We start from the raw sequence: 23,025 nt of genomic DNA on the forward strand, positions 1-23,025 counted from the left end.
GTTATGCCGGCTTAATGAATGGGGCTGACACAAAAAGCCGTTGAAAGTATATATTTTTAGACATAAGTACATATGTACATATGTAGGTATGTCTATTGTTGGGTATACTATATGAAAGTGAGGAAAATCTAAGTGAAATGTAGGCAAAAGTTGGCAGTAAGAATAATTACTACATACATACATATGTATATTGAAATAATAAGAGCAAATGAAAATCGCATAACCTATAAAAGAAACATCTGAATGGAATGGAATGAATGGAAGCATAAATGAAATTGAATATAAAATAAAATGATAAGAAAAATTAATTTAATAAGTTTTACAATACATGAAATAAAAAGAGGAAATAAAATAATAATAAAAACAAGAAAATATAAATAAAATAATAGTATAAAAAATGTAAACGAAATTGAATATAAAATAGAATTATAAGAAAATATATAGTATGTATTTTTGTGTTAATAAAATAATCTAAACGAAAACAAAATAAAATAAATTAATAAATTTTACAATACATAAAATAAGATGTGGAAATAAAATAATAATAAAAACAAAAATAAAAACATATAAAAAATATAAATAAAATATTAAAAAAACTGGTAAAAAAATTTAAAAAAAATTAAAAAATTAAATAAAAATACAAAGTAAATAAATTTAAAAACAAATATTATAAGATAATATAAAAAAACCACATATAAATATAAAAATAGACAAAAAATTTATAAAAAAAAAATAAAAGTATAACAAATACGAATTTAATTTAAATAATCATATTGAAATAATAATAAAATGATAATAAAAGAAAATTATGAATTACGGAAATATAAATTAATAAAAAATCAAATTTTAGGAATATATTTGAATGTTTTATGTTCAAATATAGATCGAAATAATAAATTAAAATATGTACATATATGTATATGTGGGACAAATTCTTTAAATAAAAAGAAAAAAATACAAATTCAAAGGAATGGAGTGGTTTGAAATGAAAACAAATAAATAATAATAATAAAAATAAATATAAATTATATACGTACATATTTTATATTTAAAAAATGTTAACATTAAATGTTAACGTTCGGCGGAACCTTAGCTGGTATGCACATCACAGATGCATTTCTTTATAGCATAAAATATCTTTCTCTTGATTTTTAACAAACAATTTGTGCGGTTAATGCGATCATAAATTTTTTCAGATGCATTTCTTTATAGCAAATAAAATAGTTTTTCATATCTTTCTCTTGATTTTTAACAAACAATTTGTGCGGTTAATGCGATCCTATAAATTTTTTCGAAGATTGTACCGTTGCCTTGAACAATAATCCATTCAGAATTTCCTGAATATATCTTGTCAAATAAAATAGTTTTTCATACAAGAACTTGATTTTGATTGATTATTTTAAATTATTGTTGGTGAACACGAAACATAATTTCAAGTTCCACGGATAAGTCAATGTTAATAAAATTCGATGCAAAACTTTTTGGAAAACACTGAGAACCTTTAAAATAATTATTAAAGAATCACATTGACACAAAAAATATTAGAAAAAATGTAATTTAAAAAGAAAATTGTACCTTATTGCTGGGTGATTAAAACTTAATTTAGTGGAAAGGTCAGTCCCGATACAGTTAATGTCCTAAATTTCAAAATTTAACACCTTGCAACAGTATAGAGATCCACAATGTGTTTTTGAGTCAGGAAAGCGTGTTCTTGTGCTATTTTATTTATAATGCAGCAAATTTTAGTGCGGATAGTCTAGCACAAGGAACTTCACTTATAAGCCGCTGTATTTGGTTAACGCTGCAAAAAAATAAATAACGATATATTATATGTATGTAACGGTAAAATTTAAAAATCATACCAAGTTGATTTGTTCCTTTAAGGAATACGAAAACAATGCTTTCAGTCGTCATGTATGTATATATGTAACTACTAAAATTAGTAATTTTCACTTTTAAATTTTTATTTCATTAGACAAATTGTGGTTTATTTGTATATATGAATTATTGTTTCTCATTTATGATTAACAATTTGCGATATTTATATTTGTATTATATTTATATTTTAATTGATTTTAAGTAAATTTTTAATTTGTTTGCTAAATTTCTTTACACATTTTCGTATTACAAAGGTCAGAAATTAAGAATTGGTACCGACATTATTTATATCTATGACGTAGAACGAAAAGTTAGCGGGCTGGAAAGTTATCATTTAAAAGAAAGCTTATTGTCTAGGCTTAGTGCTAGTTTGGACCGTAAAAAATAATTGTAATTTTTTTTTAAATTTTTTCCAAATTGCGAAAAGTACTAATAATTATTTATGCATTTCTATATTTGTTTACAAGTTTTTCTTCGCTCTTCCAATTAATTTACATGTGTACAACGCGTTTAAGTAAAATGCTTATCAACTAGTTTTGTAAGTAAACCCTTTGAAATATGTTACATTTACGCATTTAATATATATTTATTTATTTTTTTTTTTTTTGGTAAAACTAAATTTGAATTTTTGTTGTAAAATTAAATTTTTTTTGTGAAATTAATTTTTTTTTGTAAAATCAAATTTAAAAATTTTCTTTTTTAATTTTTTAGACAGCTATTCGCCACACTGCATCAGTAAAGTAAAAAATAATTTCTTAAATTTAAACAAGAGGTTAAGCAGAAACGCACTAAAATTTGCTAACACATATTTGATGGCTTTTTGAGAAATATGGCGAAACTCAATAAAAAAAAAAAAAATAAAAATTATTTACGGACCTGATTTCCATTTTTTCAAACTCATAATCAGAGATAATCCTGCTCATAATCAATTTAGACTTTTCAATATACGTGCACAATTTATTTTTGACAGTTTTAAATGATGCAATGCGGCAGTAGCGGGAAATACCATACATTATAACAACTCTCAAGCGACATATCAGCTGTTCTTTGTTTATTTTAAAAATGTAGAAAATCCAAAGGAAGGATATGGAAAAACTAAATGGAGCATTAATAAAAGACAAATTAACATATTCGCTTTCATGCAATACCACGCAGAGTTTTGCACGTGTGTGTAACATAAAATAAAAAAAAAGTATTGAATATTTAAAAAAATAAATAAAAAGAATCCTAGCATTTTCTGCACCGCGCAGAAGAGACCGTAATCAGTTGTTGCGACAATCCCTTATTATCGAAATTGTTGTAAATTTGTCTAATGCACTTTTGCAAAAAATAGAGGAAGTTTAAAGTTAAAGCAATATAATTTATTATTATTAGTAGCTATTTGGCAAATTGGCGTATTTTCATTTGATAATCTGTAGATATATGAGCATCTGCAAACCAAGTATACAAAACACTTAATTATTAGAAAGTGATAAATACGCGTTTAATGTAATTCATGTAAAACATTGACAAATTAATGTAAATATTGTAGTTGCGAAATTAAAGTGGAAAAACGAATATAATTAACATATGCTATAAGAAATATTGAACATTAGCAGCAAGCAGAAAATATTTGAAATGTAACCGATTATTGCGCTATATGTATGGTACTAACTAGTGCTTAGAAGTGTTATTATTGCTCACACAACGATGAGCTATCAGCAATTTCAGCATAAATAAAACTGTTGCAAAGCAAGGCTTAATTTCACATTTTTGACACTATACAAAAGACACATCACTGCAAACAGTTCGTGGATGTATGAATTTCTTCGTTTTGTTGTATTGTTCATTGCGTGATATTGGTGGTCGCCTAACTAATTTCCCAGCACATGCACATCTTCGTCTTCTTGCTCTTTCTCACGTTGGCGCACGGCCACTGCCGTCTCCACCAGCAGGTACAAACATTTAAATTTATCTTTATCGTCACGGATGACACCTGCAAAAGAAGTAATATTTATGACAGTTTTACCGTAGTTTCGGATATTTTGTGGGTAGAAAAGTGCAGACAAACCTTTCACCAGATGACTGCCAGGATGTATAACCTGTACGGTTGATGTAATTGTATTGTTATTTGTTGCATTTGCGCTATTATTATTACTGTTAGACGCATTTGAGACGCCTGATGTGACAACCGTTGCTTCAGCGCCCACTGTTACGCCCGGTTCAGCTTTACACTCGATTGGGGTGACCAGCGCATTCACATTGGCAGCCGCTATCACATTGTTGCCTGAGGGGAAAGAGATAAGTAATAGCAATTAAAGTAGATCTACACGATTATGCATCGTTTAGAGTGTAGTGCCGTACCTGTTGTTGTTGCGCCAGTAACACCTATTGCAGATTGCGCCGTCGTCGTGTGCGGATGTGATGCCGTCGTCCAATAGGTGTTATTCGTTGCAGTTGGACTAGAGGTCGTTACTTCCTCGGTACTGAAAACAGTCCCGTAAAAGAAACGTTCAATAGACGAAATAAGTTTACGCATTCATTTCGGGACGGACGGTGAAGTCACATATAACCAAAATGAAGCGGTATGAGCGTAGGAACGAGGAGGTGGGTGGGAGTTTTTGTTTTTTTTTTGTTTGAGATGAACAACGTACAAACACACACGTGACGAAGATATTAACAAGATATTGTTGTTGGGGGTGTGTTGTTTTACGTTTACATAGGTTATATGTGTTTTGTTTTTGTAGTGGTACAATCATAGTGGCAGTAGTGATGGTGGTGGTGGTATTGATGTTGGAAAAATTTTGAAAAGTTCCAGGCAGGCAATAGACATGGGTTGTAGACCAAAAAATACGTGTAAATATCGGAAATTTTCGAAAAACATATTGAACACAAAAAAAAATAGAAAGAAAATTTCAAAGAAGTATAATAGTAAAAGAGAAAATAATTGTGGGCAGCCAAATAACTACACCTTTTTTTATAACAAATTAGAAAAAAAATATTGTTTTAATAAATACATAAAAAATGATGTTTTAGCAAAATTAACGTTCAAATACTCAAATCCAACATTTGTACAATAGTTAAATATCAAAGACTCAAATCTAACATTTGTACATATATACAAGAGAGCTACAATAATTTTACTACTGAGCTGTTCGCAATAGGTGTAGTTAAATGCTTTATTCGCATTGTAAAAACTTACTTCATAACGCTTTGCCAAGCGTCTGAGCTTTCAAATTTGCCTTCCTCCTCACTTTGTGGCTCGCACGAATCATATTCGTTGACGCTGTCATCTTCCGATCTGTAAGAATATAAATACACGTTATTATTAAAAACCAAAAACACAAAACCTTGGTTTGCAAAAGTACAACCAAAGTGAAATATAATTCGCTATTAAAAAATCGTAATGCTCCAAATAAAATTACATTAAATTATGATAGTGCATCAACCACACAAACAGCGAAAAACTATACAATGAAATAAAAAAGCAAAGCATTTACAACACAAGCCATTGTCCGACTACCTCAACGCATTGAAATATGAATTCTTCGTTTGCGGCATACTATTCTGGATGTGAAAAATTTGATTGAGTGTTTGTGAATAGAAGTATTTCGTACTGTGCGGATACTGAGAATGTGCCGCCGCGGACGAGTTGATTGAAGATGGCGGAGAAGCTGGCAAACCTGCAACAGCAGCAATATCTGGATTTTGCATAACGCCCGTGCTAGTATTGTATGAAGGCTGTTGCATTTGTGCAGCAGCAGCAGCGGCGGTGGCTGCATTGGCGGCTGCTTGCCTTTGTTTAGCGGCTTGAATTTTTGCCAAAATTTTCGCCTGAATTTGTGGATGCAAATTTTGAAAGCCTTGCGGATTGGCAGCAATCGCCTGCTGCCACCTTTTCGCATGGTTTTGAAGGCAGTTCGAATTATTCGATTTTTTGATTGATTGATTGATGACGAAATAAATGCAATATTTGGTGATTAATGAATGAGGTTGACAAGAGCAAAATACATTTATATAATATTTAAACAAAAAGAAGCAATTAATAAATATTAAACTGTCCGAAGACTTCCAATTATTTTCGACATACCTATAAATTACACTATCATCGTACTCCATGTCTGGTTCAACTTTAACCATGTGACCGCCAGGCGTTTGTACGAAATGTCCTAACGCAGTTAGTACATTTGCGACGCCATCATGCACCTCATCACCCTCAACTTCCTCCGTCGCGCCAACGATCTAAAAAAATAACCAAAACAAATATTTTAAAATACATTTTTACGTGTATATGTATTAAAAATGCTTACCACTTCAGATGCTGGACTGCCGGTAATAGGATTTGGTACAATTCCACTTGCACTTAAACTATTTGATGAGTTTATTGATGAGTTCAATTTTTTACCGCGCCTTGAAATGGTGAAGTGTAAGGGGTCATTACCCTCACGTCGTATCATTTCGGGCAATATACGTCTTCGGGCGTTGATAAACCAATTGCAAACCTTTTTTCAATATATTTAAAGTTAACAAATATATATTTACAAATATTACAGTTGATAACACACCTGCAGAACTGTCAAATTAGCTTCCTGTGATAGTGTAAATTTTTCTGCATCGCTAGGGTATGCATTGTAGCGATGTTCATACAACCAACGTTTTAAGATCTTAACAGATTGTTTTGGCAGGTTGCCGCGTCGCTTGCGCATTAAAGAATTGTCCGCATTGCCATCATTGGATTCCATTAACATATCCTTGAAATCTTTGACATCTTGCATATCAGACAAATCGTGTTCGGTCAAATCCTCTTCAACAATGCTTTCATGATGATGTACGTCATCATCATCATCGGCTTCAACAACACCCAAAACGGTGACACCGTCATGCTCAATATCTTCTTGACCATCTTCCTCGACGCTCGATGTAGATTGAAATCGATCTCGCGCTACAAATAAAGATATAAATTTGTGTTATATACGATATTGCAATTTGCGTTAATTTGTAGCACCCACTTGATGCCGCTCAAGACCGAACTGTCTTCAACAAAATATTTTCATATAATCAATACCTAAAAATTAGTCTGTTGCAAGTGTGTAAACCAAATAACTTTTTTACAATTTGGCATGCAAGTGACATTTCCTTGTCAAATAGTGTATTTTGACAAGCCGGCATGGCGATGTCAAGTGCCACCGGTCTGTCATTCCATTCTAAGCTATTGTCAACGCTACTGTCTTTCACTAAAAGTCTTAAATATCGGTACTAAGGGTTTTTGCTAGCATAACGTCACAGTATATTTATTAATAACATACAATTATAGGATTTTTATTTACCTTCGTGCGCTATAATCTGCGCTTGTATTTGCGCCTCTTGCGCCATATCCTGTATGTCTTGGCGTACTTGTCGGTCTAACGCCAAATTGACTTCTTCGTGATGCAGTGTGTCCGGTGAGAGCATTTTGAATCTTTGAAATAGTGACTGTTTCCTCTTATAACTCGCACGATCAATGCTACAGAATCATTTATATTAGCAATCTTCTTACTAACGTATGTTGGAGCAGCCCAACGTGTAACCTGGGGATGATACAAAACGAAAACTATTTTTAAAATCTTTAATACAACTAGTGTAACCAATTGGCTTCATCAACAATGCTACAATTTATTTTTAATTCGATATTTCAAAGAAAAAAATCAAAGCGTCTTACAAAATTCAAAAGTTGATATATTCAGAGTCAAAATTAAAATATGCCGCCAAACGTCTGCTTACTATTTGATATATAAGTGTTCAAGTGATTTTGTCTCCTAAATACGATTAAAGCGTTTTTCTAAAATCAATTTTTTAACAAAGTTGCCTTAGGGATCACAAGTCAGCAGTTGCTTGGATGCTTCCTATAGTTTTCCTAGATAGCTCTAGACTTGCGTTTTTATCATACAGTAGTTTGCCGGCTCCAGTGGCTTTTGACATGCATTTGTATACAAAATCCACAAAACGTCAATTTCTACTGCGATTTTTGACTAATTAAACTTCAAACTTTTTTCCTTCAATAAACTTGAACGCCACGAAATATGAAGCACGCGTTTGACATTTGTCATCTATTGTTCTCCATGACGTTTTACACCATTCCAACTTAAAGAGAGAATGAAACAGATATACTCGAATTTTTTGTGTTCTTTCAACGAAAATAGAATTGATAAAAGAATAATAATTTAAAAGCAAAAAAAGTATTTCGTTTCTTTTGTCAAAATGGCGGAAACAAAATAATTGGTGAGAAAGTGACATATAGAAAAATGCAATTGGAAGGAAATGTCATTGGAATATTTTAAATAAGAATGAAATATATGAAATACATAAGTAAATATAAAAATGTTCTACCACCCAGCGGGCTTTGGTATGATGCTAAGGGAGATGTTTTTCACCAAAACATCACCGAACGAACCGAATCTACATGTTTTAATGTAGGAATAATTATATTCGGTTAAGTTACGCGTTTTAATTATATACTCAATATATACAAAAAAAAAACAAAAAAAAAATAGGTCAGAAGTGGAGTATACAATAGCCAAAGTTCTGCGCAAGATGGCCGAGGCCGTTGTAACATCTATGTACAGCAGAAAATTACGATATTCCAATATTTGTCTCTTTGTATCCAAACTGAAACTTTATTATTTTATTTATTTAGCCAATGTATGAGCTTTTGTAAAGATCCATAGGCGCTACGTTGACATCACCAATATCTATATTCCATACCTCAAATGTCGTTGAATGTCAAATAGAAGCAGTAGACACAGCGAAATACCGATAATTTTCACAAAGCAGAAAAAATGAAGTTTTGTCCGTCAACTAGTCAAAAATGTCAATTTGACATTTTCATCGCACAAATTTTGTTATTGTGTACACACAAAACAATTATTTAAGCTGTTCAATTTTATATACCACTTTGAAATTTATTTTCAATTTCGATTTATATGCTCGCGGAATTTTCACAGTTTTACACCGATTGCGTTAACCATACAACAAACGATTCCATTCAATACCTAAAATGCTATCAAAAAGTAGACGAAACGAACATCGAGCTAGAGCCGATTTGACAGCCGAAGCAGCGAACGAAGGCAGAATTGACTTCGCTTTTGCGCCTTTACAGTTCCGTTTTGGCAACATATTCGTGGATAAAGAATTAAGAAGATGTAGGTGCAGTTATCCATTTGTTTTGCTATGCACTTTCTACAGGGCTGTGGAATTTGAATCACACGTATTTGGATTAATGTTGAAAGTGTATATTTTGATTTCAGTGTACTTCGTGGAACAAAATTTAAGGCGCGTTTCCTTTCATTTGCGTTGATAGTAATCGAATTTATTCTAATGAAATTTAAGCACGAATTGGAGCTCGATTTAACACTATTGCAACCCTGGATACCTATTAACCCATTATATTTTGTGTAGGGCACGTAAGTTAATTCATATGATAATAAACATGTTTTCAATAAAATGGTATATCTATCTGTATCAGGTCAGCGACTATGAGTTTTTCTTCAAAGGTGCTGTCGAACATAAAACGTTCAAATGATTCAGAAGAGGATGAATGCGATCAGCATAACACTTCATTACTGAAAGTTTTAAATTCTATTCCTGCAACAGAATTTGATACGCTGGTGGATGTAAATCCAAGCGGTGCGGATTTCAAGGAAGAATCCGAAACTTGCATTGATCCTTTATTTAACAATGTGGAAATTACTTCACAAAATTCCTACACATACACATATCAGGATGCTGACATACTAGAAACTGATGAAAGTGAGGGTGATGATAATGAAAACAATGCAACAAGTCAACTTAACAAAAGAAAGCGACGTCAAGATGAATTCAGAGGACTTAATGGGTTTTTATGGAAAACCGCGAGAACAAATGGAGCTGAAAACGAAAAGTTTCAATCTGCACTACAATTGCTGCAACCTAGAGGCAAAGGGCCCGCCCACACAATGGGAAGTATACTGGAAATGTGGAGTTTACTTCTTGATGAACAAATTATCACTCAAATTTTGCATTACACCAACATAGAGATAAAGGAAAGGAGAGCGAAATTGCCACATCAACGGTTAATCGATGCGGTAGAGTTTCGCGCTTGGATAGGGCTTAATTATCTTTGTGGTATATTTCGTAATGCTACTCATAATGGACCACTGGACGAATTATGGTCATTGGAGTTAGGAAATGCTGTATTTCGCGCCACAATGCCTCTGAAAAGATTCAAATTTATATACGAATGTTTAAGCTTTGGAGAAAATGACGTAAATGGAAAGAAATATAATTCCCGGTCAGTATTGGATATATGGAACAAGTTTTTAGTAAACTGTCGTTCATATTATGCACCAAGTGGTAATTGTTCCGTTGACGAAGTGCTGATTAATTTGACAAATTCAAGTGAAGATTCGCAATTGTTAACGTTATGCGATGCAAAGACTCTTTATATGTGCAATGCGATTCTGCACCCAAAAGGGGGTTATACGGAACGTGACGTGCTACGACTGGTATCCGACATTAAAGGAAGCAAAAGAAATGTAGTACTTCCGCCAAAATTTATTAGCGTAGAACTAACGAATAAACTGATGGAAATGGACTTGTCTGTAGTAGGCATGTTGCCCAATAATGCTTTGGAGCTGCCAGCAGACCACGCGTCGAACAGTGGTTGGCGAAGATTATACTCGGATCATTGCACATTAATATCAAGCGAAACTTGTCCGGGAAAATTTTTGGCCAGCGGCATTCCGAAAACAATAAATGTAGAACGTTTATACAATTTAAGCTGTAATGCATGCAAAACTTACAACAAAGAATGTTGTACGTACTCAACGAGACATACAATACCATACAATGGCGTTCTTTTCTCGGCTAATTTCTTTCAGAACATGCTTGACTATGCCGCATTAAATTCATGGATACTTTTTGTGCTTTCTTCTAATGGCGATAAAAGCATAAAACAAAGAAACTTCCAACGACATCTTGGTCTATATCTAACACAGCAACAACTTAAACGACAACTTAATTCGAATCGTTTAACATTGCCACAAAAAGTACAAATCTCCGAAATTCTGGGTGAGCCAACCGACCAACTATTCGCCAGCGCCACAAGCGAGGCACATGGAGAAACTAACTTTATCTTTTTACAAACAGATAAAATGAAAATACCTGACGGTATCAAGTTATTTCCAAAAAACTTACAAAGTCGTTTATGTTGCCGAAAGTGTCCCAGTAAAAATTCGCGAAAAACAAAAACGCGGTGCCAACAATGCCTACGTCCGCTTTGCCAAAAACATTTTATACTGCGTTGCCGGGATTGTACAGGTGTCCCGGAAACAGTTGCAGCCACAGAGGCAAACAAATCAGAGACACTTATAAGTGAAAGCGATAATGAGGACGACGGGAATAATAACGACCCTTAGTATAGTAATTGCAGTATTATTTTCGATAAATACGTTTGAACTTCTTGATGTGGATAAGTAGAAATTAATGGTCAATGCAGTTTATATTATATTTTTTTATTGGGACTTCACAGTATCAAAATCATTAAATTAAAGATTCGAATTACTTTCTGCAAGCGGTAACTTTTGGCAGTTTTGCTCATGATTTGGAAACGGAAATAAAATTAGTAGCAAGTCGATAACAGCGATTTGTTTACGAGCCAAATATCAGCTGATTGTTATCGACAAATATACACATATGAAACGTTTTGAATTTTGAGAGAAATGTTTAAAATTTAGATCCAAGCTAAATACACATGGAAAAAATAAATGTGCCTTTGGCTCTAGTGTTGATTTTGAGGACCGGAAGGACGTACGTGCTTAGAGGCACTACGCTACCTTCCTTTGGTAACACGTTGCAATGATAATAGGATAATTAAGGATCTACCCAAATAAAATAATAAAACCTTAATTTAATTCTATAATTCCTTAACGTCGAATTTAATACTTTTAAAATATATTAATGCATTATTTATAAATAATACTTATTAATATTGAACTGTTTATTGCTTTATTTAGAACTTTGAATAGTGAACCATTAATTATTAGTGCAAGTTTACAAATATTTGTCAGGTGTAAAGTGTAACATTTCGCTATTTAACAACAAAAAATAAATACTATATGTTTCGCTTACTTCAAAAACGTTTACAGATAATTTAAAAAAAATAAAGTACCATCTGAAGTCATATTTTATTTCGCGATATTTTAAAATTTATACTGGAACTCTTTAATTGGTTTTGATTGATGACCCACATTGCGTACAGCAGTTGTTGCCGGTTGATTAAGGAACAAACTTAAAAATTGTTCATTTTGAACTGCGCTTAGCGGCATTCCTAGTTCACTGCAAGACTTAATGATCTCAGCACAAGCTCTTAAATCACTCCGCAAATCTTTAAAATTAGAACATTTTAATTCAATACTTCCTCAAAAAAAAAAAACCAATTACTCACATTGGTGATTAAACAATTGACCCAGACAATTTGCGCAAGCTTCTCGTTGATCTTTTTGTAAAAACGCTTCAATTAGCCGATGTACAGCATCAACATTATTCGCACGTAAAAATGATGAACAAAGAGAACTTGAACTATGGATGAAAATATTTGTGTTATTAACTCGTACCGTATGTACATACACAACAAAACATACCGTCGCGCGACAAGTAATTGTAGCTCTTTATAATGTTCATAAAGCTCTGCTGCGGATTTTTGGTCACAGAACCATTCACTAGCGAAACACTGTTTCCACACACAGGCGACAACAAAAATATCTTTTTGTTCTTTATATATTGAGCGTGCCACTTGCATCAGTGACACTAAGACCGCATCGCTCTTTTGCACTAATGTTTCTTCAACAATAGTACGAAATACGTTACGCGTCATTCGCCTGCCTTCATCCGTTTCCATACAGTCCCCATAGCCGCGATGCAATGTCATTAAAGCTATATCGGCACTTCCACTTCGCCATAGTGCCATTGCTTTGAACGGTGCGAAATTGGCATAGGTTTTAACAAGTGGATGTTCATGTAGCTTACACAAATCTGCCAATGAGTCAATCTGTTGCAAACGACACAATTGCATGAGGTATTTAAGACAAGCCAAGAGTACTTCATTCGATGGTAACTGTTTGTGACGTAAACATTGCCTGATTAGGTATAGAAAATCTGGTTTATTTTTTATTTCCACCGTAGATAATAATAAATTGTCCAGTTGTGCTTGAGATAAAGAACGTATATCTAGCCCCAGTTGTGGTGAACGAATAGCTTGTAAATCGCTTACAACACCTTTGGACAACATATTCACATTCTGACCGAAACTCGTAGATACCATTTCGTTGTGATCACTAAAGTTGTGTGCACTTAAATCACTTTTGTTGGTTTTCTTAATAAGCGTGTCTCGTAGTTCATCCCATTTCTTTGAATTGCGACTCACTAATTCATTCGTTAAACAATCAATTGTGTCCAGTTGGGTGGACTTACGCTGTATTCTATTGTCTTGAGATGTACCTGAATGCAATGACGGCCATAGAAAGGATATGCAGTTTTGAAAACGTTGTAAAGCTTTTGGTGAGCCGGGTGATGTACGACGCGTCAACATTGCCATGATGAACACCGTACGTCGCACCAATTCGACTCACTGACGTTGTATTGATTATTTAAAAAATAACTTTATTTCATTTTCAACTATTATTCAATGCAAATTTACGTATTTGGGGCTGTTTGGAAAAAAACAGAAGAACGCGAATTAATAATCGATTGTTTTGGTCAGAAAAAATCAGCTGTTTGTCAAAGTGAAAGGAGAAAAGTGTAGCTGCCAATTATTCGTTATTACATATCACAAGGCAACACAGAATTATTTTGATTGAGTACTTTGGGAACTATTTAATGCCCCCAAAGCCTCCATTTAACAAATTCTTTATGATCTAACTATTTATTACATAATCTGAATATATTATGCTTTAAAAGCACAGCAAAGGATTATTGGTATATTTGGATTTTTAAGTATTCCAACCGGTTATACGTTTATATAAGTAGTTACTAATCAGGTACTATGAATTTTGGTTTGAGGTGACAAGTTTAAAACTATAAGAAAATTTTAACAGTTACGTTGTTTTATTATAATTTATCATCTCAAGTCACAGCTACCGAATTATAATCTCACAATTGGAAAAACTGTTTGTTGCGTGCAATTAACCAGAATTCTTTCTGTCTATTATCAATAAAAATTAGCTCCAAATTCCTTTTTATCAGTTTTTATTTTTTTTCTATTTTAATACTTTTAACGCGTCAATTAATTGTGGTGTTAAAACTTTTTATATATAATCGAAAATTTTAATAACCATGGCCACCATATCCGCCTTGTCCACCAAAACCACCTTGACCGCCTCCTAGACCACCTTGACCGCCATTAAAACCACCTTGACCGTAACCACCTTGACCGCCTCCTAGACCACCTTGGCCGCCATTAAAACCACCTTGACCATAACCACCTTGACCGTAACCACCTTGACCGCCTCCTAGACCACCTTGACCGCCATTAAAACCACCTTGACCGTAACCGCCTTGACCGTAACCACCTTGACCGTGACCACCTCGACCGCCACCATGACCTGGATACGCCATTGTCACGGCGACGCAAACAGCGAGGATTATCTGAAAAGTACAAGTATAACGGTAAATAATTTATACATATTAAAATGGCACGGATTTGTTACCATTAGCTTAGCCATTCTTCAAATAGGCTTCAAATTGTCACTTGTGTAATTATTAAATCTTTGAATGAAACTGAACATTTTAAAAAATGTTGGTGCTTTTATATTGGAAAGCAGAAGCTGATAGGATGAATTCAAATCTAGAAAACACACTTGGTGGGATTATCAGTAATCGACATTGTTTTTGAGAAAAAACCCCGAAATATAATAAAAAAAAATTAGTATTTGTTTACAATGATAACACGAAACTGTCTTTGCTGTGATTGTTGTTCCTGCCAGTTTTGCAGCCAAATGAATGAATGAAACCAAAATACCCGACAATGATAATGATTAAGCCTCAATTTTTGGTGTTTGTTTGACCTTCGGTTTTTAAAAACTAAAAAGATGTCTGCGTATACATATATACATACATACATATATTTGTGTTTATTTTCATATTTTAATCAAGACAAATAAAATCTTAGAAAAAATGAAAGCTTACTTTACTTTAATTAAAGTCTGCTAGAACAACAAAGAGAAATGTGCAATGATTAATGACTTGAAGATTCGAGACATACATAATTGAATAGCCTAATTCCTTTAAAAACTATTATCCATTTATCTACTTATATGCATATATAAAATTTTTTTTTAAATGATGAAGATAGTTGATTTTCGAAAGTCTATCTGCCTGTCGACCGACCGTCTGTGCGAACAACGAATAACTCGAGTAAAAATTAGTATATCCTGGCATCTTACAGATGTAGATGTACGGAATCGAAGCATTGTTAAAAATTTTTGAAAGGCGAACATAACTCCTTTCTCTAAAATGTTTTACGTATATTACGTTATCCTGTAAGCTACTACAATTGTGCCAACAAAACACGGCGGAGTACAGAACTTAGCCGTTACTAAAAATTAAAAATTTGTATGGAATAAGGCCAGAAACGTCAAATTTCACGTTCAAGGAAGATACGGCAAGTAATCAGGTGGATTGAGTTCAGAATTGGCTCTCCACTGCTATGAGAAAAATCATATCGACAGATAAATTTCAATAAAATAAAACGGGATTACATTACATTTTGGCAGTAACTTGTAGATGCCATTAGTTTTTGTGCGTTTAAATCACTTTTGTCGATCCTTTCCAAAAAGCGTATCTCTGCGGAAGGTTAGGCTAGGTTAAGTTCAATAGCTGATCCTCAAGTTGACAATCACTCTTCGGTTGCTATCGTTTGTGAAATCATAAAATAGGATTCTTGTAATCAGATCTCATAAGTCGACAAAGCGCTTTGTGGTCCACAGACGTTTTATTTCTATTCCCTCCAGCTCAGTGAAATCTCATCTGGTTTTGCCTAGTTTTCTTTCAAACAGATTCTACAACTGGCATTCGGAAAAATTCTCAACCCTACCGCTTGGACCCCGATAGCGTACTGTCTAATTATATCACCTACAACTAGGGAAAGGCAATCCTTACTGAAGGCGGAGAGGTCAGTGGACTACTTGCACACGATCCACCTAGGTTAGTGTAGGGTCGAAAGGACTTTGCGATAGGGCAGCGTAGCCTAGTGCTTATTGGCCGATATATGTATGTGGTATAAAGTTAACCGGAAGTCCGAAAATTTATATTTATAGGGTGTAAAGGAAGTATTGACCCTATCCAACCCATTTTTGATACGCAGATATACATACTATTATCAAGAAAGGTCTCTCCAAATTTCAATTATATACATATCTCACACTACTACCTATATTTTCTGTAAAAAGTCAACTATAAGCGCTGGGTAGGCGGAACAGTGGGTCGATTACGCTCATCTACGAACTCATAATTTTTTTCCAGGGAACGCACATAGAAAGTTTCATCAAGATATCTCCATTTTTACTCAAGTTACAGCGTCTAAAAAATCATCTTGCAAACATTTTATGCTTGGATTTTTACGTTCACTTTAATTGTTCTTATTATTTCGAACACGTGTATGAATCTGTATGTATGAATGTGTATGCAATGTTATGTACATACTTAAAACAAATGTTTTATTTCAAACATATTTGTGTCTAAGCATAGGTAAACAGAACACAAACATATGAGAAATTTTCATACACACATATACATATCTTCCTTTGCCCACTTGTCTGGATGTTTATGAAGCTGGCAAGCCCAGCTTTAATTGTTATAAATAATGAATTTGAATTTGAATTTGCGCCGCCTCACGTAGTTGAACTTAACATTTTCTATTCAAAAATTATGTGACGTCAGTGAACTTCTAAGTAAGAACTCAAAATGTATGTACATATATGTGCATGTTTTGTGGGCGTGTGTGCATTAGGGTGCTTCAAACAAATTTTTTGATTTTATTTTTTCAACTCTTACCCCCTAAAATGTTAGTGATTGACAAACAAAAAATCCTCCCTCAAGCCAGGCGCTGTAGCTTAACTCTAAGGGGTCGCTATTTTTTTTTAGGTTCCCATACATTTAATATAGGAATTTTCGTTTTTTCATTCAAACTAAAATTTCACCAACTAATTTTCGTTTCTCAAAAATAGCCAGCACATATTCATAAAGTTGACTTTTCAAACTTTAAAAATTCCCGTGACAAAATTATTATTCTCAGAAACTTTTTTTATTTTTATTGAAAAAATTCCAAATTTCAAATTACTATGTTTTATTGTCTAATTGAGATAATCAAACTAATACCCTTCACATATACAAAAAATACCTTAAAATATCTCAAAAACTGTTAGACTAGTTCCCGTATAAACCGAGAGACGGACTGACAGACAGACATGGCAAAATCGACTCAGCTCGTCAAACGATTGTGGTCCCGTTTTCAAATAAGTCGAAATACTCGAACGAGTCATCGAAAATTGGACTCATCGAATGGAGCATCTGAGACGTAGTCACGGCCAACATTTGAAAGAGATAATCTTCAAAAAATAGAATCCAAAGAATGTTCTTTCGAATAATAATAAACAATCCCCGTGTTTTTCTCTTTAAAAAAGTAGGGGACCTCGAAATGGATCACCCTTTATATACCAGTCTTAGGTTCCAAGACCTCATTTTGTATAGACAGAGGAATATTTCACGCACCTTATTCTCTCACAATTTCTGAGAGCATCGAACATTTGGTTTCACCAAAACTTAGTGCTTATTTAACAATTCTGAAGAAACTATACGTTGGGCAGCCATCAAGTATAGCTAACAGGAATTCCTTTTATCTATTTTATGATAAAAAAAATTAGCTAGAAATTCTTTTTTTTAACGGTTTTTATTTTTTCTTTATGAATACTTTTAATACGTCAATTGATTTATAGCCTTAGAAAAGTTTTAGTAGCCACCGCCACCATATCCACCACGGCCGCTACCACCGTATCCACCACCACTGCCACCACCACCATGTCCGCCTTGTCTGCCGCCATAACCACTACCACCACCTTGTCCACCATATCCGCCTAGACCGCCACCATAACCACCACCGCTTTGTCCACCAAAGCCGCCTTCACCGCCACCGTAACCACCACCACCACCGTGTCCGCCTAGACTACCACCACCGTAACCACCTTGACCGCCACCAATTCCTCCACGACCACCATAACCATCTGGATGCGCCATTGCTAGGGCAACGCAAACAGCGAGGATTATCTGTAAAGTACAAGTATAACGGTAAATAATTTGTACATATTAAAATGGCACGGGTTTGTTACCATTATTTTAGCCATTCTTCAAATACGCTTCAAATTGTCACTTGTGTAATTATTAAATCTTGCAATGAAACTGAATAAATTTCAAGAACTTTTGGCGCTTTTATACCTGTGTGGAGGAGTTGTTGGGATGAACAAAAAATAGAAAACACGTTTGGTGGGTTATCAACAAAATGCCGAAATAACAAAACCATAACAAATGACGAAATTTTACATTCAAACGGGAACAATTTTTTTTTTTTTGTATATATAAAAAGTAAATAATTGCACTTTTTAAACCCAATGCGCAGTTAATCATTGCAATTATCAAAAAATTTTCGAGAATTTAAGAGTTTTTGAGATCTGCACAAAAAAAGCAAGAAAAAATGTTAACTTCTGTTGCTATCGAATTTATGATATTCTCCTCAAATGAAAAATTTTCCATTTTCTCGGTTTTGATCGATCAGTTTGTATGACAGCTATATGTAACAGTGGTCCGCTCGGAAAATCTTTTTCGGAGATTTTTTCCGTTACCTTGGACAATAATCAATGTTAAACTTCGTGAAGATATCTCGGCATGTAAGAAGAAATTCCATACAAGATCTTGAGTTGAAAAAGACATGTACAAAATCCAAGATGAATAACTCAAAAACTGAGACAATAGTTCGCATACATTACAGCGCGTTGATTTGCAGTGAGCCAAAAATACGGAAATATGACTTATGCGCAAAATATTCTACAGATAATTCTGAACAACTTTGCCTAAGAGACTATAGATCCAAAACCGGTTTCGAGCCAGTTTTAGTGCAAGCCGAAAATACAGCGTTCGTTAGAGCAGAAGAACGCGATTAAATTCAGTGTGAAACTCGTTAAATCTGCGACACAGACGTTTGATATGATTAAGCAGGCTTACCCAGATGCTGCTTTAATAAGAAATGATGTGTTTCGGTGGCACCAGGCCTTTTTGGAGGACTGTGAAGAAATCGCTGATGAATGAGCAGATCCAAAGTAAAAACGATGCTCATTGTCTTTTTTGACGTCAAAGGCATCGTTCACCATGAATTTGTTCATCCTGGACAAACCGTTAACGCCAAGTTTTACGTGGAGGTCCTAAGAGACTCTAACCAACGGTCAACTGGGTCCGACAAGACATCGCAGCCGGTTGGAAGTTGCACCTCGACAACGTCCCGGTTCACACCGCTTTTCTTGCGAACTGCTACCAAGGTCAACGCTTCTGCAGCCGCCCTACAGCCCAGATGTGGCTTCCCCGGACTTTTTTTTTTTGTTTCCATGCCTGAAAAGGCCGATGAAAGGCAAGCATTTTGAGACGACAGAGGGGATCCAAGCAGCATGCAACTCGGCTCCCAAGGCTTTTCCAGAGAATGTCTTCCGTGGCGCCTTCAATGCTTGGAAATCTCGCTGGCGGCGCTGCATTGACGCAGAAGAAGCCTATTTTGAAAGTTTTTATACTTCAGTCCTATTACTTTCCGGACAATCCCTATATATCCCTTATAACCGATTAATCCGATCTTTTAAAATTCGTCTTAAAATCGGTGGCTCGAAACCGTTTTGAGACACTTAGGCTCCGAGGCAAAGTTGTTCAGAATGAGCCGTAGAATATTTCTCGCATACGCGATTTTATAGAAAAAAATCGACCTGCTCTAGTACACATACAGACAGACAGCTGGACGGACGGACGACTATTATCCTGTACGAATTTTGTCGGCATGATCCGATCCACATTGGTCGACATAAAATATTCACCCACCAAGTAGACACTGTGAATCAACTGACATGCAAATTCACTCACTGGGTATAAAAATATTATATTTTCGTCTATTTGATTGAATTATAATATGTGCATCTTAAAAAAACAATGAAAACAATAATAAACGCGTTGTTTTTGAGAAGAAAAAAAAACTTAAGAAACAATCAAAAAAAGTAACATTTATTTATAATGATAACGCGAACTGTGTTTGGTGTAGTTGTTGTTCCTGCTGGTTTTGAAGCCGAAATTGAAGCGTAAATGCCGGAACGTGATAATGATTAAGCCTCAGTTTTAGGTGTTTGTTTGACCTTCATTTATACACCCCTTAAATATACACACATACATACAAATATGTCATATACGATTAAAAAAAGATAATTGATTCCCTGAAAAATTAATCCTAATCTAACATTAATTAAACAGAAACTGCAAAAGCGACAAGATAGGCATGATTCGATCAAATGTCGCTTAGAGCTTTGCTTCTGACATGTTTAAATACACTAATACGTAGGTTGCCTTTTATATTTCGGGATTTGGCTGCCCTAGTGTTGCAATCTGGCAACTCACAACTTTATCGTAAATTTTGACATTTTTGTTGTTATCCTTACTCAGAACGTTTTGACATACGAGCGTTATTTGCGTTGCTTACAGTAACTTGAAATATGCATCTGAGCCAAAAAATTCAATTAAACTGCAAAAATTTTGATGCTATTATTTTTTTCAACTTTCGGCGTGGATCTACCCAGCAACAATGCATCGATGAACGTAATTCAGTTTTTGGCGATAAAGCTCCATCAAGGGTCAGTGTTTATCGATGGTATGGTGAATTCAATCGAGGTCCTAGATCACTCGAAGACGGGCTTTCGTGAAGGTCGTCCTAAATCTGTTGCTGTTCCGGTAACTATTGATAATGTGCGCGAAGAGATATTGCAAGATCGTCATATGACCTACCGTGAGGATAGTGGCTACTACTACAAGTATTAGTGGTACTAGCATACATTTAATATTGCATGGACATTTGACTGTAAAAACAATTCAAGTTGGATCCCACAACATTTGTTCGATCGTCATCAGAAATGTTAAAAAATACGCCAGCTGTGCTTCGAAACATGTCTATGAAATCGTGACAGGTGATAAATCGTGGATTTATGCGTATGAGCGCGAAAGTAAAGACCAGTCGACTGCATGCATGTTTCAAGATGAGCCGAATCCAACAAAAGTTGTTCGCGCACGAAGCATTTTCAAGTAGATGTTGTCCTGCTTTTATATAAAAACTGAACATTTTTCAACCATACCACTAGAACAATGCAGAACAGTAAATTCTGAGTGATACAAAAATATTTGTTTGCCAGTTGTCTTTCAAGAAATCAGGAAAACCAACCGCCGAAGACGAGCCACTCTTCACCACGATCATGCGAAATTTCACACATCGACTGAAACAACTGCATTTTTCAGCACTCGAAACATCCATTCGATCATCAATTCGGCTTTGAATGACTTTTATTTCCGTCCTTAAAAAATAGACAAATTGGTCAACGTTTATCGACACCTGCAGAGGCGGTTGATACGTTCGAAAGGCATGTTTTGGAGATACCTCAATGAGAGTGACAAAAGTACTTCGAAAATTGGTTCAAACGCATGCAAAAGTGTACAGATCTTAATGAAAAATATTTTGAAAAACAATAAAGCGAATTTCGATTATTAAAATTTGTTTTTGTTTTCGGATCCCGAAATATAAAAGGCACCTATGTACCATACGAATATAGTTGCAAATATCAAAATGATAACAATAGCGAAGTGAATTGATTGCCGGAAGTCTGTCGGCCGTCCGTCTGTCCAACAAGCGATAATTTGAACAAAAATTGATAAATCTTTAAGCACGTGTAACAAAACAACTCAAAGAAGTATTTGTGCGCAATCGAACTATTGCCACACCTACAAACCGAAATTTTTGTGACAAAAAAGTACCAGGAAATTGTAAATAAAATGTAAATTTTTTAATGATCCATCAATATTTATTTTGTCGCCTTCAAAGTAATCCCCACCAGATGTAACACATTTATGAGAACGATTTTTCCAGTCCTCAAAACACTTTTCAGAAGCACTTTTTGGGATGGCCTTCAACTCCTTCAACGAATTTTGTTTTATCTCTTCGATCGACTAAAAACGGGTTCCACGGAGCGGCAATTTCAGTTTGGGAACAAGAAAAAATCACACGGAGCCAAATCTGGTGAATACGGTGGTTGATCCATGGTATTCATTGCCTTTTTGGGTTTAAATTCGATAACAATCGTACTCTGTTTGAAAAAAAATTCGGGTTTATCGGGGCAAGCCGAGCAAGAACACGTTTCATACCCAAAATATCCACCAAAATCATTCGAACGGACTCGAAAGAGATGTCGAGCTCTCTTGCCATATCTCTAATACTTGCCTAACGTTTCGCAAGCACCATATTCTTCACTTTTTTAATATTTTCATCAGTTGGAGAGGTCGAAAGTCGTCAGAACGAGGCATGTCGTCAACGAACTCTCTTTGAGGAATTTGTACCACCGAATCACCGTTAGCCTTTTCCAACATTCGCAAAGATTCCGCACATGAAATTTTGTTATTCCATTGTATAGTACTAATACTTCATAATTTTAAAGTTTTTAATTTATTCTTCAAAATCAATGTCGTCTCAAAGTAATCCCCCTTGATCCCAATACATTTGGGCCAATTGACTCAAAACGGTTTCCCCGGAGCGAACTCAAACGTTTGCTGAATAGCCAGAAGTCGGAGCTAAATCAGGCGAATACGGTGGTTACGGCACGATATTGTCTGAAAATTTGGCGAAAAACTCACAAAGAATCAATGTAGTGGTGGAAAAACCAAGAGTTGTCGGCCCATAATTCCGGCCTCTTTTTACGAATAGCTTTGCGCAAACGACGCATAACACTCAAATAGTATTCCTTGTACAGTTTGGCCGGTCGGAAGGAATTCGATAATCGAATAAAACTGCCAACGTAACCTTGATTTTTCACCTGCTTTGAC

At 34.7% G+C, this 23,025-nt stretch overlaps 5 protein-coding genes across 9 annotated transcripts; 1 reads left to right on the top strand and 4 right to left on the bottom strand.

The window, feature by feature from the left end:
• Window positions 1-3,217: 3,217 nt before the first annotated feature.
• Window positions 3,218-8,688, bottom strand: LOC126757360 (homeobox protein Mohawk). 4 transcript variants are annotated; one of them, XM_050471210.1, is made up of 10 exons: window positions 8,599-8,688; window positions 7,185-7,424; window positions 6,423-6,799; window positions 6,168-6,359; window positions 5,948-6,099; window positions 5,381-5,752; window positions 5,060-5,158; window positions 4,222-4,343; window positions 3,929-4,144; window positions 3,218-3,853 (listed from the first exon to the last, which is right to left on the bottom strand). In XM_050471210.1, the coding sequence occupies exons 2-10, from the start codon at window positions 7,306-7,308 to the stop codon at window positions 3,732-3,734; spliced, it is 1,776 nt and encodes a 591-aa protein (XP_050327167.1). In that variant the 5' UTR covers window positions 7,309-7,424; window positions 8,599-8,688; the 3' UTR covers window positions 3,218-3,731. The 4 variants fall into 4 exon arrangements, with proteins under 4 accessions (XP_050327167.1, XP_050327164.1, XP_050327166.1 ...); XM_050471207.1 differs by lacking the exon at window positions 5,381-5,752; XM_050471209.1 differs by lacking the exons at window positions 5,381-5,752; window positions 8,599-8,688 and adding an exon at window positions 7,618-7,989.
• Window positions 8,689-8,933: 245 nt separating this feature from the next.
• LOC126757355 (uncharacterized) lies at window positions 8,934-11,865 on the top strand. The gene is made up of 3 exons (XM_050471191.1): window positions 8,934-9,035; window positions 9,141-9,296; window positions 9,359-11,865. The coding sequence occupies exon 3, from the start codon at window positions 9,369-9,371 to the stop codon at window positions 11,286-11,288; it is 1,920 nt and encodes a 639-aa protein (XP_050327148.1). The 5' UTR covers window positions 8,934-9,035; window positions 9,141-9,296; window positions 9,359-9,368; the 3' UTR covers window positions 11,289-11,865.
• Window positions 11,861-13,616, bottom strand: LOC126757363 (uncharacterized). Its single transcript, XM_050471214.1, has 3 exons — window positions 12,513-13,616; window positions 12,317-12,450; window positions 11,861-12,256 (listed from the first exon to the last, which is right to left on the bottom strand). The coding sequence occupies exons 1-3, from the start codon at window positions 13,463-13,465 to the stop codon at window positions 12,072-12,074; spliced, it is 1,272 nt and encodes a 423-aa protein (XP_050327171.1). The 5' UTR covers window positions 13,466-13,616; the 3' UTR covers window positions 11,861-12,071.
• A 482-nt stretch (window positions 13,617-14,098) lies between these two features.
• LOC126757370 (uncharacterized) lies at window positions 14,099-14,736 on the bottom strand. Of its 2 annotated transcripts, XM_050471224.1 has the most exons (3): window positions 14,577-14,736; window positions 14,337-14,514; window positions 14,099-14,279 (listed from the first exon to the last, which is right to left on the bottom strand). In XM_050471224.1, the coding sequence occupies exons 1-3, from the start codon at window positions 14,589-14,591 to the stop codon at window positions 14,194-14,196; spliced, it is 279 nt and encodes a 92-aa protein (XP_050327181.1). In that variant the 5' UTR covers window positions 14,592-14,736; the 3' UTR covers window positions 14,099-14,193. The 2 variants fall into 2 exon arrangements, with proteins under 2 accessions (XP_050327181.1, XP_050327180.1); XM_050471223.1 differs by having other exon boundaries at window positions 14,099-14,514; window positions 14,577-14,729.
• A 3,118-nt stretch (window positions 14,737-17,854) lies between these two features.
• LOC126757371 (uncharacterized) lies at window positions 17,855-18,316 on the bottom strand. The gene is made up of 2 exons (XM_050471225.1): window positions 18,252-18,316; window positions 17,855-18,189 (listed from the first exon to the last, which is right to left on the bottom strand). Exons 1-2 carry the CDS (start codon window positions 18,264-18,266, stop codon window positions 17,875-17,877), a joined length of 330 nt encoding a protein of 109 aa, XP_050327182.1. The 5' UTR covers window positions 18,267-18,316; the 3' UTR covers window positions 17,855-17,874.
• Between the last annotated feature and the right edge of the window lie 4,709 nt (window positions 18,317-23,025).

This window comes from Bactrocera neohumeralis, chromosome 4, assembly GCF_024586455.1.
Source record: "Bactrocera neohumeralis isolate Rockhampton chromosome 4, APGP_CSIRO_Bneo_wtdbg2-racon-allhic-juicebox.fasta_v2, whole genome shotgun sequence".
Lineage (NCBI taxonomy): Eukaryota > Metazoa > Arthropoda > Insecta > Diptera > Tephritidae > Bactrocera > Bactrocera neohumeralis.